Here is a 15,720-nt window from a genome sequence, read left to right on the forward strand (position 1 = left end):
AGTGACAGAGGAGAGTTTTAAAAGGGACCTTGGGGACAGCTATTTCCCCCTGAGAGTTGTCTGTATCTAGAGTGAGCTGCCAGGGGAAGCTGTAGAAGAGGATGCAATTATGACTTTTCCAAGACATTTGGACAGATAGATAAAAAGGAAGGGTTTAGAGGGCCTTAGTCCAAATGCAGACAAATGGGACCAGCCCAGTATGCAAATTTGGTTGGCATGGACAAGGTGGGACAAAGGAACTGATTGCATGCTGTATAGATGTATGGCACTGACTAAGTAGAATGTAACTGGAGCAACTAATGTCATTTTGGATACTACCAAGATAAATGAAGATTATTCCTTAAGTTACTAGGAAACAGGGCTTTGCAGGGGAGCAAATCTATTTGGACAGTTTTAATGACAATTTTGAATCAATAGACAGATATTAAATGTATTTAAAAAAACCAAAAACAAATATTGCTATTTATTTGAAACAATGGTATACAAGAGGTATGACGTTTTCATTTGCAAATAACTTTTATCAGGTGCGATCTGAGTACTTCACTCGGTTTTGGGCACTGCCTCGCAGGATATATTAGTATTGTCATGGCGGCTGTGCAAATTTACTGAATGGTTATCGGAGCCAAAAGTGTAAAAGTGTACGGAAAAGTTCCTTAAATTTGTCCATATAATGGAGGTTTTTACAACGTTCTCAAAATCCAATTTCGATAGCCATTAATAATCAGAGACGAGTTGAAAGTATAGCCTAACGTACTCATGACACACATAAGACAGCAAAAATGAATCTTCCAGACGTCGTTTCTTGATTAATTAGTTGTTTATTGAAATAATACAAAACAAAGAAATTACTCAGAACTTTCCGTTCTTAATCGCTGTTCCATATAAATCACATAAGCTTCTTCTTATAAAAGTATGTCGTCTCATAATATGTGTGTCGTGATCATGGTAGAAAACAATTTCCCCTCATACTCCGACACAAAACTAAAACTTCTAATCTGCGAGTCTGCGCGAGACTCAAACAAAAGTGCACGCCCCTACTACGTATCCAATCCCATCTACAAAAGTACAGGCAGATGGCTAAAACTAAAATATTAAAAATGTTAAACATGGCTATAATATACTGACATGCTTAATGGCTCCTACACTCCATATTCCCATCAATATAAAGGAGTGAGAGATGATCTCATCAAAGTGTTTAAAAATCTAATTTCTCTGGTTTGGAATTTAGAGCTATGTGTTATATCTTAAAAGTAGAGCTAGGCCATTCAAAAGCAAAATAAGGAGGCACTAAGGGTAATAGAACATTAAACTTTTTCTAAAAGCTCTTGATGGAGGGAAAAGTAGAACTTTCAAGACCAAGATTCGTGTTATTTAAAGATGGGAAATGAAATGTAGGTGGTTAAATGGGCATGAAGTGCAAATCATCCGTTATTTAATGGAAAGGCTGAATAACACTGGAGACTGTGGTTTCATTTCCTCATTTTAACTGATATGGCCATGGAAATAACACCAATAAAATTTAAATGCCCATGGCTGGTATTGTTTTAATGATTCAGCAATGATCGCCAGCTAACACTTTGCACTGGGGGCGTTTATTGCATTAACAAAATATAAATTATGGATACTTATAACTGATTATTGTTGTTGCGTGCATGTAAAGATTTGTAGAAACTTTGGGAAAGGAAGATTCATGGAGTGATGCTTGACAATTTTAAAATGGAAGATAGACACGAAAAGCTGGAGTAACAAAGCGGGACAGACAGCATCTCTGGAGAGAAGGAATTGGTGATGTTTCAGGTCTTTTTCAGACTGGTTATTGGTAAGAGAAACAAGAGATATAGAAGATGCAGAGAGATGAAGAACAACGAATGAAAGGTTTGCAAAAAAGTAACGATGATAGCGATGATAGCTGTTCGTTAGGTGAAAACAAGAAGCTGGTGGGACTTGGGTGGGGGAGGGATCGAGAGAGAGGGACTGCCGGGGTTATGTGAAGTTAGAGAAATCAATATTCATACCACTGGGCTGTAAAATGCCCAAGCAAAATATGAGGTGCTGTTCCTCCAATTTGCGTTTGGCCTCACTCTGACAATGGAGGAGACCTAGGACTCAAAGATCTGTGTGGGAATGAAAGGAGAATTAAAATGTTTAGCAACCGGGAGATCAGGTAGGTTCAGGCAGTTATTGGGTGAAAATGTCTACATCTTTTGTTTCCCTTATCCATAACCAGTCTGAAGAAGGGTCTCGACCCAAAACATCACCCATTCCTTCTCTCCAGAGATGCTGAGTTACTCCAGTTTTTTTGTGTCTATCTTTGGTTTAAACCAGCATCTGCAGTTCCTTCCTACACAATTTGAAAATGGACATTGAAAACAGCATTTGTGGTTCCTTAAAGTGTATGAATGTTATATTCTCACGTATTGACTTTAGCGTCAATAAAGTAAACTCTTTTAACACTAAATGGAACATCTTTCAAGTTGCATTCCTTGGAGGTGCAGATTGCCATTAGACCCTCAAAAATCCCAGTTCTGTAATCTGCTTGTACGAGAAGTGATCCCATTAAGATGTGCAAAATTCTTGAGATGTATGGCAGAGTAGAGGGTGAATGGCTCTCCCCTCTTCCTGGAAAATCTAAAACAAAAAGACCTAGTCTCAGAATAAAAGCATGGCCATTTAGGACTGAGATGCTGGCATGATTGTATTGAATTGTTGAGCAGGTTTGAGATGTTGCAAAATCTTCTATTTTACCAGTTTATGTTCTTCACTTCTGTATTGTAGAATTTATCAAGTGAATTACCTGCCAGGAAAAGCAAGTATGGTCCAAATGTGATCTTCAGATTGTTTTGCAGACAATTTTGATTGATTGATCAAAAATATGGATTTTGATCCAGGTGATAGATCATTAACTAATATTTGTAGATATCTGACTATATTCAAGATAAATGCTAGATTTGTTTATTAAAGCCTGCATATATAACAGATACATCGGGCACCATTTCAAATTAAGGATAAAGAACAGAGTAGCATTTTGCTTTCCCTTTTATCTGTTGTCTTTTCTCTCTCTGCTTCTTTTTTGTCTTTAATGGTGAAAGGAATTTAAATTGCTTAAATTTAAACCTCGTGGTCACTTCAAGAAACAAAATCAAAAGGGTCTTGACCCGAAACGTCACCCATTCCTTTCCTCCAGTGATGCTGCCTGTCCTGCTGAGTTACTCCAGCTTTTTGTGTGTATCTAAGGGAAATCTATAATTCAATTGGAATTTTAAGGTGGACTGAACAAGGGTTCCTGGGATCTTGCATTATTCTAGAATTTGAATTTAAATTTGAATTGTTTGCGTCTTTCACCCAAATATGGTGACATTTTGGATAAGTGGTGCTGTTTATTCTTTTAACACATGAAAAGCCTAAATGTTTAGACAGTTCTTGAGTTTTTTTTTCATGTTACATTAACGAATTAAAAGTATATTTTCAATTAGGTCTTTATCGTAGCGTATTGAAGATATTAATTTTCTGTGTTGAAGCGTGAATGGAAGAATTTTAACATGATAGTGAGAAAGGAGGACATTGAATGTTATGATATATTATGTTGAAGAGAAGTTTCTCTTATTGATTAAGGTGTGACAGCATAGAAAAACTGAAGATTCTGCTGCCTAAATTGGAATTAGAATTAAAAGATCAAGCAAAGTTCAAGGATTTTTACCAGTTCACGTTCAACTTTGCAAAGAACCCAGGCCAGAAGGGCTTAGGTAAGTGCAATCTAAAAGAACTGCTGACCTTCCAAAAAATACTCTCAATAATGCAGCCTTTTTGGGGATAGAATGCAAAGAAAAAATGTAGTGCGGTGCAAAAGAATACAGAATTCCTGATGCAATGTTGGAATCGCAAAATTCATTCACATATTGTATTTAAGCAGATCCTGCTTGATAACCATGACCAGGAACATGATACTAACATGACATGTACTGGGACCTAACCACTCGTGATTATATGTGGCAATCACATAAATTAGTTCCAGTGTTTTGGTAATTATGATTACCCGACATATAGCAGTATCAGAAAGTAAATTGAGACAGGTTACTGATTCATTTGTGTTTCTTCCAATGGCTGGGGCACGATTTACAATTTGGTTAAGCGGTTATTCAAAAAATCAAATTTTGTGGTATTTTGTTCTATGGTAGAACAAGTAAAGTATGCTTGTATGTAAGCTTAAATTTCTCCAAAACACTGACAACAGTTTAGTTGCCACTTTAGATGTGATTTTTAATGTAATTTTACAAAGATTACAGTACATTTTAAGGAGTAAAGATCAAAGTTTAAAGCAGCATGGATTAATATATTTACAGATCATTGCGACAACCCATTTCTGCTCCCCCCACCCCCCCAAACATCTTTATGCAGGACTTTGTTCTTTGAAATAGTTCTTGAAAAATATGCATTAACATTGAAATACCGGGTACTGCTTAACTGAGTATTACAGCAGTTTGGCAGGCCGCAAGTAATATACAGATCTTAGTCTTGGACACACAATTAGAAGATGACCTTTCTTTTAAATTGATTAGGATAGAAATCCCTGGTGAACTCACTTCTGGTTTCTAAAAGAAGGCTGTCAAAAAACTGTAAATACCTTGAGTGACTTCAACAGCAATTTTAATGAAGTACCATTTTATCCTTTATCCATGCTGACATAATGGTAAGCACACAGAACTAGTAACGGAGTCAATGCAGAAAGTGTCATAAGGCACGTTTGGAAATAGACAGCACAAATGTGATATTCCAATATCTTATTCAGCTATTTCACGACTTCTGTTGTCATGTGATACTCAACGGCAGTGCAAATCGACCCATCTGAACTAATTGCCCGCACTCTGCAAAGCCTCCCCAAATATATCTGCGCCCTATTTATCTCCATGTCTGCAGACAACACAGAAAATCTAAAGGAAGCTTGGGAACAAGACCTAGGCTGCCAGATAACGAGGAATAGGGAGGAGTGTGGAGGCAGACCTGCAGGACCTTCACATGCAGCAGAATTCAAGAGGGGCAGAACTAATTTTTCAAAGGTATAAATCATAGCTTAACTTTAGCAAATGTTTGAAAATAGTGATTATAATTCATGGCTCTACAGAATTGCCATGTGACATTAAATTAATTGCAGATTTTTATTCTAATCCTTATCATCTTTGCATACAAAATTGAGAGGGAAGAGAAAATGTTGGATAAGGAGAAAAGGCCGGTTAGAAATTTGTTGAGATTGTTTGTGCCAGAATTGTTCAGATGAGTATAGGTGCATTGCAAAGGTCTTTAGATTTGATTTATGCATTGATTCTTCCATCAGTTGCACAATTAGCATTGGAAGTTGCCATATGCCAATGTATTATTAAATGTCTGCATATCATTCATCAAAGATTTCTTTAAGGGTCCATTTTTTAAATCATTTCTGGATTTATAAAATCAAAAATTTCTTTTGAGACACCAATTGGAAAGTTGAAATGTTGTAGTCCGAATTTGTGAAAGGTCCTTGATACATGACATTAGGAATTGATTGGTTTATATAGGACCAGAAAACATCATTCGATGGTTGCCAAAACAACATGCTTTGACACCACAATTTACCATGCTCTGTGTTAAGTATTTTGTTGGCTTGAACTTGCTTTTAATTTCAAATTCTGAACATAACTTCGGAAGCACAAAATAGTCATATTTTGATTGTATAGTTAGATGATTGATATACCAATGCCCAAATTTTGTTCTGTTGGGGTGTTGAATGTAGCGTATGTCTTTGTTTACCTCGATGAAAAGTTGACCAGCAGTAGAACTTAAGAAATTTAATTTCACCGTAGAATCTCGAGGCTGGTGTTTCCATAATTGAAATGCTCCATCATTTTCACAGAAAAATCACATGCTTCTATAACCAGCATCAGTTAACATTAGCAATGATACTAGTGGTTATGTAACATAATTTTGTAAACCCACCTCTAATGTACTATGTTAATATTCTGATGCATCCAGACTGATAGAATGCAATCATTTTTTTATTATATCCAACTGGGCTAAAACGGCATGGGAGAAGGTGTCCTTTGAGTAAAAGGGTAGGACAGTAGCTGCAGATGTTTTCATGGTGCTTTCATAATCTCCTCCTAGGTGGCTAAAGTAAATTATTAGGTTATTCTTTCCTCAATTTTTGTAAATTGTGGAATTTCATTGTCCAAATTTGGATGGGGTTCCAATGATTTTAAACGGAAATATAAATCTATCCTTGGAGATACAAAACATTTTACTTAATGTGGCTGGCATTTTATGAAGGACTGAATATTCTGTACATTACATGAAGCCCAAGATCTAAATTAATATTAAGGTGTATTTCCTATTGTTACCAAAGTTTGATGACATGGTTAAAGTTTTAGTTAACTAATTGATTCATGGTAACTTGCAATATTTCAGAAAAGTGTGCAGGTAATCTAATTTTTTTAAATGATTGAAGAATTAAGTTAGACTGGGTACATAATGGTTCAGTGCAAAACAATTTGCAATTTGGTGCTGAGGACACAAATAATAAAAATGATTACCTGAAATGTCCTATTAAGTTTAAGATTTAGATACGTTGTAGATATGTTAGCAGAATTTATAAATTGTAAGTGCCTGCATTTAAATGATCTGTCAATGCTTGAAGCCACCAATTAGTGAAAAAGATTGAAAACGCACTTGTACTGAGGTCCCTCCATATCAAATAATTATGCATATACAGGTGTACAGTTATGACTTGGAAAACAAAATTGGTTCTCTTAATTGTTAATGAAGCAACACATAATAGTGAGATTGTACAAATTGAATTTTCAAGTACACATTGCATCGAAAGTCTCTGCATTTACTATTATTGAAACTGTTTTCCCTCTTCCTGCTAATGTACAGTTTAATTGTTAATGTATTATTTTTTGACATTTACATTTGACGTAGTTTGAAACTTGGCTCGTATATATTCACTCAACTATGTCTGCTTGGTTTGGGTGGTGTAGCCATTAAAGTGTTAACTATACAGAATTATTTTAGTTTTAACTGAAGCAAAACATTAAATAAAACATCTCCCCTTATTTGAGATCAATGGAGCATTAAGTTGCGTACAGTTTTTTTCCAGATATATGGGTTTACCAACTACAGGTGCACAACCTTTTATCCGAAAGCCTTGGGACCAGACACTTTTCGTAATTCAGAATTTTTCGGCTTTCGGAATGGAAGATTTTTAGCGTAGATTTTAACGGCTGGCTCAGTGGTAGAGTGCTCGGCTCGTATCCGCAAGATCGCGAGTTTGCGCCTAGATCCCGGCAGTTACTCGATCGCGAGTTTGAGTCTTCAATGTATTTTTTTCTTGCAGAATAGGAGAGAATAGGGAGGGTTAGGCTGGGATCATTCTCTGCGAGATGATCTTAGTGCGGGAGACAAGTGTAGGAGAGGTGTACTGACTGTGTGGGCAGAACTTTGGAAGTGATTGCCCACCATTCTCAAAGGCCGCTGTGTCTCCCTGTCCCTCCAACTCCAGAGGAATCCGCTCCCCGATGGGCCGCTACGGCGACAAGTGGCAGTTCGCCCACAGCCCGAGCTGCGCCACCCCAAGAACAAGACGTACCTTGCACACCATCAGCTTCTGCGTGTTCCTCTGGAGTTGGAGCGGGGCTGGGCTGGAGTTGCTGATCTGGGATCTCCGTGCTTGCAGTGGGCCTGGGGGTCGGTGTCCCGATGAGGGGGCGCAGCTCGGGCTGTGGGCGAACTGCCAAGTCGCCGTAGCGGCCCATCGGGGAGCGGCTTCTGGTGGTCCTGACATCTCTCAGCTCCTGTCCAGGGGGGTGGCCGGAGACGTCAGGACCAACAGGAACCCGCTCCCCGATGCGCCGCTACAGCGACAAGTGGCAGTTCGCCCACAGCCCGAGCTACGCCCCCTCATCCGCAACCCGGGTTCCTCTGGAGTTGGAGCGGGGCTGGGCTAGAGTTGCTGCTGGCTGTGAGTCTCTGGGATCTCCATGCTTGCAGTCGGTGTCCCTTAGTCCTGACGTCTCCGGTCACCCCCCCTGGACTGGAGCTGAGACTGGGAACTGTACCGCCCTTGCAACTGCAAACAACCCCACAGTTCCCAGTCTCAGCTCCTGTACAGGGGGGTGGCCGGAGACGTCACAGCCCGAGCTGCGCCGCCGCATCCGCAACCCCAAGACCAAGACGTATCTTGCACACCTTCAGCTTCGTGTTCCTCTGGAGTTGGAACGGGGCTGGGCTGCTGCTGGCTGTGGTCTCTGGGATCTCCGTGCTTGCAGTGGGCCTGGGGGTCGGTGTCCCGTTGGTCCTGACGTCTCCGGTGACTTGCACTGACCTGCTGGCATCGCCGACGTGAAGACAGTGCAAAGCCCCCTCGCCGGTGCAATGGGCGGGGAGCTGGAGAGTGGAGGGAAGGGGTCACACACATGGCCGGGAAGCAGAGGGTTGTAGGTGGGGTGAAACTGAAGGGAGCGACAATCTGCTGCTGCCTGCCCGCTGAGTTTAAAAAGTTCCCACGCAAGACTCACGATACACTACGTATCGTGTCTACCGTGGGAACTTTTTAACTCAGCGGGCAGGCAGACGCAGATTGTCAATTATTAACCCTCCCGCGCAATATACCCTCACCTTCTCTTTTATGAATGGGGATTTAGTTCCCATTTCTTCGAGGACCGACCGGAGGTTCCACTGTCACCTCTGCGGGCCGCCCTCGGTGAACGTCTTCAAGGACCAAAAAAATGTCCGCTATTCGGAGGTTTTCGTTATTTGGAACTTCGGATAAAAGGTTGTGCACCTGTATAGTGTTAAAAAACACCTGTTGGGAGTTCACCACCTTAATTAGTTTTAAACTTACTAATGTTTCTGCAGGGATTTTCAGCTGATCAGATGTTGAGACTAGACTGTTGCAGATAGTTTTAATCATCTCTGGTTAAACGATAAGTACAACAAACATACTAAAGTGGAGGAAAACCTAAAAAAAAATGCTACAAGATTGTATTACTTTCAATTTTCACTGAGTATTTACATTTTTCCAGTAACTACTGAAGATATACTTAATATTTTATTTTCCAGATTTAGAAATGGCAATTGCTTACTGGAATTTAGTACTTGCTGGGCGATTCAAATTCTTAGATCTATGGAATAAATTTTTATTGGTAAGTATAAGAATTGATGCTTCCAACCTGGTTCTGATTTGTTTGTTTTTGAAAGTTACTTTTTATTATGGGCAAACACTAAAGAAGTTAAATGTAGTGAATGCAACCAACCACCAGTCTACAATCAAGATACCAGAGGCCATTTGGCTCATTAATATTTTTCTTGCCTGTCGAAGAGCTTTCTACCCGTGACAATTGCCTTGTGCTATGTGGTAAAATTCTTCCTTTTTTAAATATTCATTCACTTCCCTTCGAAAGCATTTATAGATTCTGTTTTCACCAATAGGCTATTCTATGTCCTAAAAGGAGGAGGAGCCATCTTGGGGACTGGCTGCTTGTGAGCAGCCGTCCGTTTTAATTCGCTTGTTTTAAAGTTTTTAGTGAGTCCTGTTTTTTGTCCGTAGGAGATATGGACTTTTTAATGTGGGGGGTAGGGGTTAATTTTATTTCTAGGTCCCTACCTGGTCGGTGAGGCAGCTTTTTCTCCGGGCTGCCCATCGACCCGTCCTCGAGGCCTACCAACGGGCTTGGAGCGCCGCTTCCACGCGGGGACCGCCCAGCACCTCGGCCTCGGTGGCGGCACAGCACTGGAGCGCAATCGTGGAGCGGAGCGGGCGATGCCTTGCCTGGGTCGCCGCGCTGGATCGACGCGCTGGAGCTCTGGTGAGCTGAGACCGCCGTGTTCAACACCTCCGGGCTGCGGGTCTGCGGAGCGGAGTGGGCGGCGCCGTTTTCAACATCGGGAGCCTGGGAGCTCCAAACCGGCGCGGCCTTGTCGGCTTCGGAAGCCGCGGTCTCCAGCTAGATAGCGGCCGTTCCAGGTGGCCCAGCCGCTGAGAGGACTCTCCCGACGCCGGGGCAAGACCACCCGGTGAGAACGGCCAGGAACATCGGGCCTCCGTAGAGGCAATTGCGGTGGCCTCAATAGGCCTGACTTTGGGGTGAACTTGGGATAGGGACTGGACATTGTGCCTTCCCCCACAGTGGTATCCATTGTGGGGGGATGAATTTTTGTCTGTAAAGTAATCCTGTTAGTCTTTGTCCAAGATGGCTGCCGTGAAGGGAGAGTGGACGCTGGCGCGCTTTAGCTGCTGCTGCTCTCTCTTCAGATTATGTTTTTGATTTTTGTTTTTGGACTGAATTCTGTTTTTAATTTGTGTTTCTGTGATGTCTTTATTATTTATTTTATTCCGATTATATGTTTATATTTCCTGTTAACCGATGTAAGGTGTCCTTGAGATGTCTGAAAGGCGCCCAATAAATAAAATTTATTATTATTAAAAGGATATAAAGTGCTGGAGTAACTGAGCGGATCGGGCGGATGAAGGGACCCCGACCTGAAACATCATGTATTCACATTCTCTGGAGATTTTACTTGAGTTATTCCAGCACTCTGTCATTTTGTGTAAACCAGCATCTGCAGTTCTTTGTTCTATTTTCTATGTGGATAACTTTGGAAGTATAAACACTCATTTAATATTTAAATACTCAGTTTAATATTAGTACAGAAGCGTTGACTGCCAAGTGAAGCCTAGCTCCGTCATCTGCTGCACCCCGTCACCTGACCACCCAGATCGACGTTGATTGGTCGGCCCAGATCACGCCAGTTCACGCGAGAGCTCAAACTTGACGAACGAAGATTCGAGGCCAAAGTGGCTCGGCCACAAGAAGGTGCCACAATGTCCTAAATTTGCCCTGTGCAAATCGAATATTGCCTATCCTCACCCTTTGCTCATGAATTTCCTTTGGATATTGGTGCTTTGAAATTGCTGTGCTTTTCTCCTTACAATTGTTCTTTTTCCAAAGTGATATCACTGTTTATGATTTCTTAGCCCGATTTCTTAAGCCCTGCCTACCCATCGTCCAGTAGACACTGAAGAAGGGTCTTGACCCAAAACGTCACCTATTTCTTTTCTCCAGAGATGCTTCCTAACCTGCTGAGTTACTCCAGAATTTTGTGTCTATCTTCAGTGTAAGCCAGCATCTGCAGTTCTTTCCTACACATTTTGTTCCTTAGTCTGATGAAGGGTCTCTACCTGAAACGTCACCCACTCCTTCTCTCCAGAGATGCTGCCTGTCCTGCTGAGTTACTCCAGCATTTTGTGTCCATCTTCAGAGTAAACCAGCATCTGCAGTTGCTTTGTACGCACTGGACCTGATGGTACGTTTTTTGTTTTTTGGATGTGCAGGAAGGAACTACATGTGGAATTTTTCGCCTTATTTGAATTAAAATACTTTTAACTTCCTCAAATATTTATAAATTCATCACAATCAATTTTGATATTAATGCTAGCATTCTTAAACACATCTATATCCATCCTGTTGCAGTTCCTTTATATCTTGCATTTAATGAAAATTGCATGTCATCATGTAAGGCCAGTTTTATTCAATTTATTTTTTACCCGTTTGTTCTCGGGGGTATAGATTTTTACAATTATTCTGTCCTCTGATGCAACTACCATATCTTCACATCAATTAAATAGAAAATTGCTTGACATTAAGTTGAATTACACTGTCTTTGTGCACGGCACTAGTTTCCCTTTCAAGAGCTGTCCAGTTATTTATGCCTCATTTTATCGATTCAAATCTTATTATAGAATGTCACCCGTTCCTTCTCTCCAGAGATGCTGCCTGTCCTGCAGAGTTACTCCAGCATTTTGTGTCTAGCTTCTAGTATAAGCAGTTTGACTTGTTCATGACCGGACCATAAATTAAATTCTGTTTAAGTTCTGATTTCCTGGTGGAGGTTGGGTCCTGCAATGCGATTATGATTCTGTTTTTAAGCAAACATTTTGAGAAATGTACATCACTGATCTAATGGTTAGCAAATGGAGAAACTTTACACGTATCTATCATATTTGCAGTCACAGAAATGGTGGTCTGCATTTTGGAACAGAAAAACACTGTTCACTGCATTTTCTCCATGTCCCTGATGCATTATTCTACCAGTCTTGGGATTTCCACCGGCAACGTTTCACAGCTACAAAGTTCTGAGATTCTGTCATTGATTTAGTACATCTTTACAGATTGTCTTGTGTGGAGTTTCCTTGGCACAATCAAACTAAATTCATTGAAGCAAATTCACAGTTTAAATACACTAATGTCAGGAAAGCCATGCGCTTAAAGGAAATTTAAGTGACTGTTAATGGTGCATTAACCACTGAAGCAATCTGGTGCTAATAGTTAAATTTTTGTACTTATTTTTAAATGGATTTAAACTGATCTTTAATCGTCGTTTACTTCAGCTACTGTTATATGATATTCCAGACTTCAATTACAAATAGCCTCCTGATTTCTTGACTGAGTTCAGGGATCTCTTGAAGTCGTCTGTCAGCAGCAGGTGTTGGAAAAGGTGGCTTCCCACCATGGAGATATCTAGATATCTCTGGGGACTGTTTATTCCAGTTAGTGATTGCTGCCTGGTTTATTTTCATTAAATTAACCTTTTTAAATACACTTTTTGGATAGAATCATACATTGCAGATAACTTCAAAATCAAATATAGCCTGCTTTAAATGTCACTATGAATTTTACATTTTAATTAAGATGTGTGATTGTGGATCTTTGGATTTTGGATTGAATAATGGGTGATAGCTCTCTCACATAAAATTCTACAATGAAAGCCCTCTTTCTTATTGTATCCCATTGACCACCAAGCACCCATCTACTTTGGGTGGATTTATAAGACCTCCATATTTTTATTATTTATTTTCAGATATTTGGATTGCATTGGTTTAATAAATTGCAGACAATTTTACTTTTGTACTTTTAAGCTGATGGTGTTTGCTATTCCATTGTCACTGTGATTTTCTTATATCTTAAAACATGTTTTATTTGCCTGCAGGAACATCATAAAAGGTCAATACCTAAAGACACTTGGAACCTTCTGTTAGACTTCAGCTGTATGATAGCTGATGACATGTCCAATTATGATGAAGAAGGTATGCCAATATGGGGGGGGGGGGGGGGAAAGAACACACGTGGCATTTCTTATAGATGTTTTGAACTTTGTGCTTACAACGCATGTGGGGGGGGGGCTGGTTTTGGGATACTAAATCCAGTAATAATTATTTTCATGGCTTGTGATTTCTGCACTGATTTGCTTGAGAGAACATTTCCCATATTAAGACTAATTCTCAGAATTTAAATATCATGGATAGATGTTCAAGCAAATTGTACGACACATATTTAAGCTGAATTTCATTTATGTTATTGATAAAGTTGCCAAATTTTAGAATTGCATCATATGAATGAATTATTTTACATTACGTTGGCTGTATCCATTTTCTGTATGTCTTAATCCTTCAAGGCCATACTGGATTCAATGGCATTGTTGCTCTTCCATTTAACAGAAACCAATCTGGTGTATCTGAATATTTTCCGACCAAATTTTGAACAGAGCCACCTGAAAGTGACCTGCATTTATCTTGAGATGGGAAGTAATTTGGGAAAACAAGACTGGTGTTTTATGCAGTGATGGAGGGCTACTTAACTGGGGCGCAATGCGTTGAGTTGTACCCTGAATTTAACTTGTACAGAATCTGATTGAGAGTGTTTTTTTTAAAGACTGGTTAAACAACCACTTTCGCGATGCATTCTCCTATCTCCTGATCAATGCACAAATCATTATACTTAGAATATGTGTTTCGGTAGATGTTTCTGTTAAGTAGCAATATTAAATTAAGTTTAAAAAAAGGTTATTTCAAAGGATACAAAATAATTACATACAATTTATTTGATGTGTTTCAGGAGCATGGCCAGTGCTTATTGATGACTTTGTGGAATTTGCACGACCACAAATCACTGGGACCAGAAGTACAACTGTGTAGCATTGGGAACCTTGTTGCAGAATGTACATGATGTGTACAGAATGAAAAATACAGCAAATAATGCACAGTCATTTCACAATTAGTTAATAAAATGCAGATCAACGGATTGAAGTGAAGATCAATCCTTTCATCCTAGCTGGAGGGTTGTTAACACCAAAAAGGACTTTTCTTCAATCTTATCGTATTCATTTAATGGTGGTTTGGGCTTCTGTCTTAGTCAGGACCTCTATGTAAATTCATCAACACTGAGTGTGAGTTCCGTCTGTATACTCTTTGGGATCCTGTACCGTTCATCTTTTATCCGTTTGGAGGACTTTTCTGAAAGGATCATTTAATTGTGCTATTTGACATCAAGCACATTGCTGCCTTCACTTGGAGCTGAACAGCATTCTTGGACACAGGAAATCTATATTTCAAATGGAATCGATTCGATCTTAGTACTTTTTAAATTATGTAAACAGGCAGTTAGACCATCACAGAAACTTGCTTTAGCTAATCTTTTAGCCATTTTGTGTTCTATGACAGAATACGTGTCATAAAGTCTTATTTTTCTATGAAGACTGGATCATTACTATGCCTATGCACCAAATTGGGTCCTGCTCCATAAAGAACATGGCTTTAGAATGGTGCACTTGTACAACTGAGATCTGTGGTAATTGCTGTTTGTTTTTCTTTATTTTTATCAAAAAGTTACTCTTCCATCCCCCTTTCCCTGCTTCCCTTCCGCTTCCATTTGACACATTGCAAAACCTTTAATCCAAGAAACATCTTGTTACCATTCTGATACTGGATTTTCAATCTTGAATCTTGCCTTCAGATGTTTGCCCTGTACAGTGCCCTGAAAGGTATTTCCAGTTTCCTTTCCTGCTGCAAAATGCTCAAACTAAGAATGCTGAATTAGGTTATGATTAAAAGACTAAGCTGTTGACTGAGGAAAACTAAAATTGCTCTGCTTTTTCCAGCTCGGGCAGGCCATTACAATGTCTAAAGGAAAAGACTGGTTGACCTTATTTTTTATATTCAATAAAATTAATGGAAAAAAGCGACTAGAAATACCTCCGTCTTTTGGTTGGTGTTTGGAGCCATTTACTTTTTTAAAGTCAAGTTGAAAATGATCTATACTTTAAAGAATGTATTAAAGGCAATTATTTTACACCTGTTTTGAACCCGCATCCCAGCTCATTTCATATAAATGCAAAATTATTTTTTAACATGTTCAATTTAACTTGACAACTATTCAGAAAAGGAGAGAGGCGAATTTAAAATCAGTTGTGTGAGATGGGTTTTGATGCTTGCATGCTAAGCTTGTTTTACTGGTAGTTTCCTTAAGTTCACAGGTTACCAGGACAATTGTTTCCTCCTTGCACGTGACTAAGCCGTAAAATAGAGGATCATGAAGGAAAACTAATTTCTACATTCAATGCAGGTCTAAGATGAGCCTTTTTATTATTTTTTTCACACGTGGTTGAAATATGGATTGACCATTTGTGTAGTTATCAAAATTTGGTTTTCGTAAATGGCTCTGGTTACATTATTCGGGTAAAAGCTTCAAGCTGCAGATGTTATCACAATATTTAAATCAGAATTTCATAATAGGGCCTTTAAAGGAAAAGAAACATGTCCTATGCCAAATTCAATAGAGTTATAAATTTATTTAATTAACTTTAACTTATAGGTTTTCTGATGTTAAACTGCCATCTGATGCAGTTGATTTAAATTCT

General features: G+C 39.4%; 1 protein-coding gene across 2 annotated transcripts in view; it reads left to right on the top strand.

Annotated features, from left to right (window-relative positions):
* The window catches only part of dcun1d1 (DCN1, defective in cullin neddylation 1, domain containing 1 (S. cerevisiae)), a 68,533-nt gene extending 53,381 nt beyond the window's left edge, over positions 1–15,152 (top strand). The window contains exons 4-7 of one of the 2 annotated variants that reach the window (XR_008724521.1): positions 3,613–3,743; positions 4,915–5,054; positions 9,088–9,170; positions 13,015–13,059. Coding sequence is in view for 1 of the 2 variants with exons in the window: in XM_055645387.1 (XP_055501362.1) it covers positions 3,613–3,743; positions 9,088–9,170; positions 13,015–13,111; positions 13,920–13,999 (391 nt within the window). In the remaining variant the exon portion in view is untranslated. Of the gene's footprint in view, positions 1–3,612; positions 3,744–4,914; positions 5,055–9,087; positions 9,171–13,014; positions 13,112–13,919 lie in introns of those variants that run through there. The other variant, XM_055645387.1, reaches the window with a different exon arrangement.
* The last annotated feature ends 568 nt before the right edge of the window (positions 15,153–15,720 follow it).

The sequence above is a fragment of the Leucoraja erinacea genome, chromosome 14 (assembly GCF_028641065.1).
Source record: "Leucoraja erinacea ecotype New England chromosome 14, Leri_hhj_1, whole genome shotgun sequence".
In the NCBI taxonomy this organism is placed as follows: domain Eukaryota; kingdom Metazoa; phylum Chordata; class Chondrichthyes; order Rajiformes; family Rajidae; genus Leucoraja; species Leucoraja erinaceus.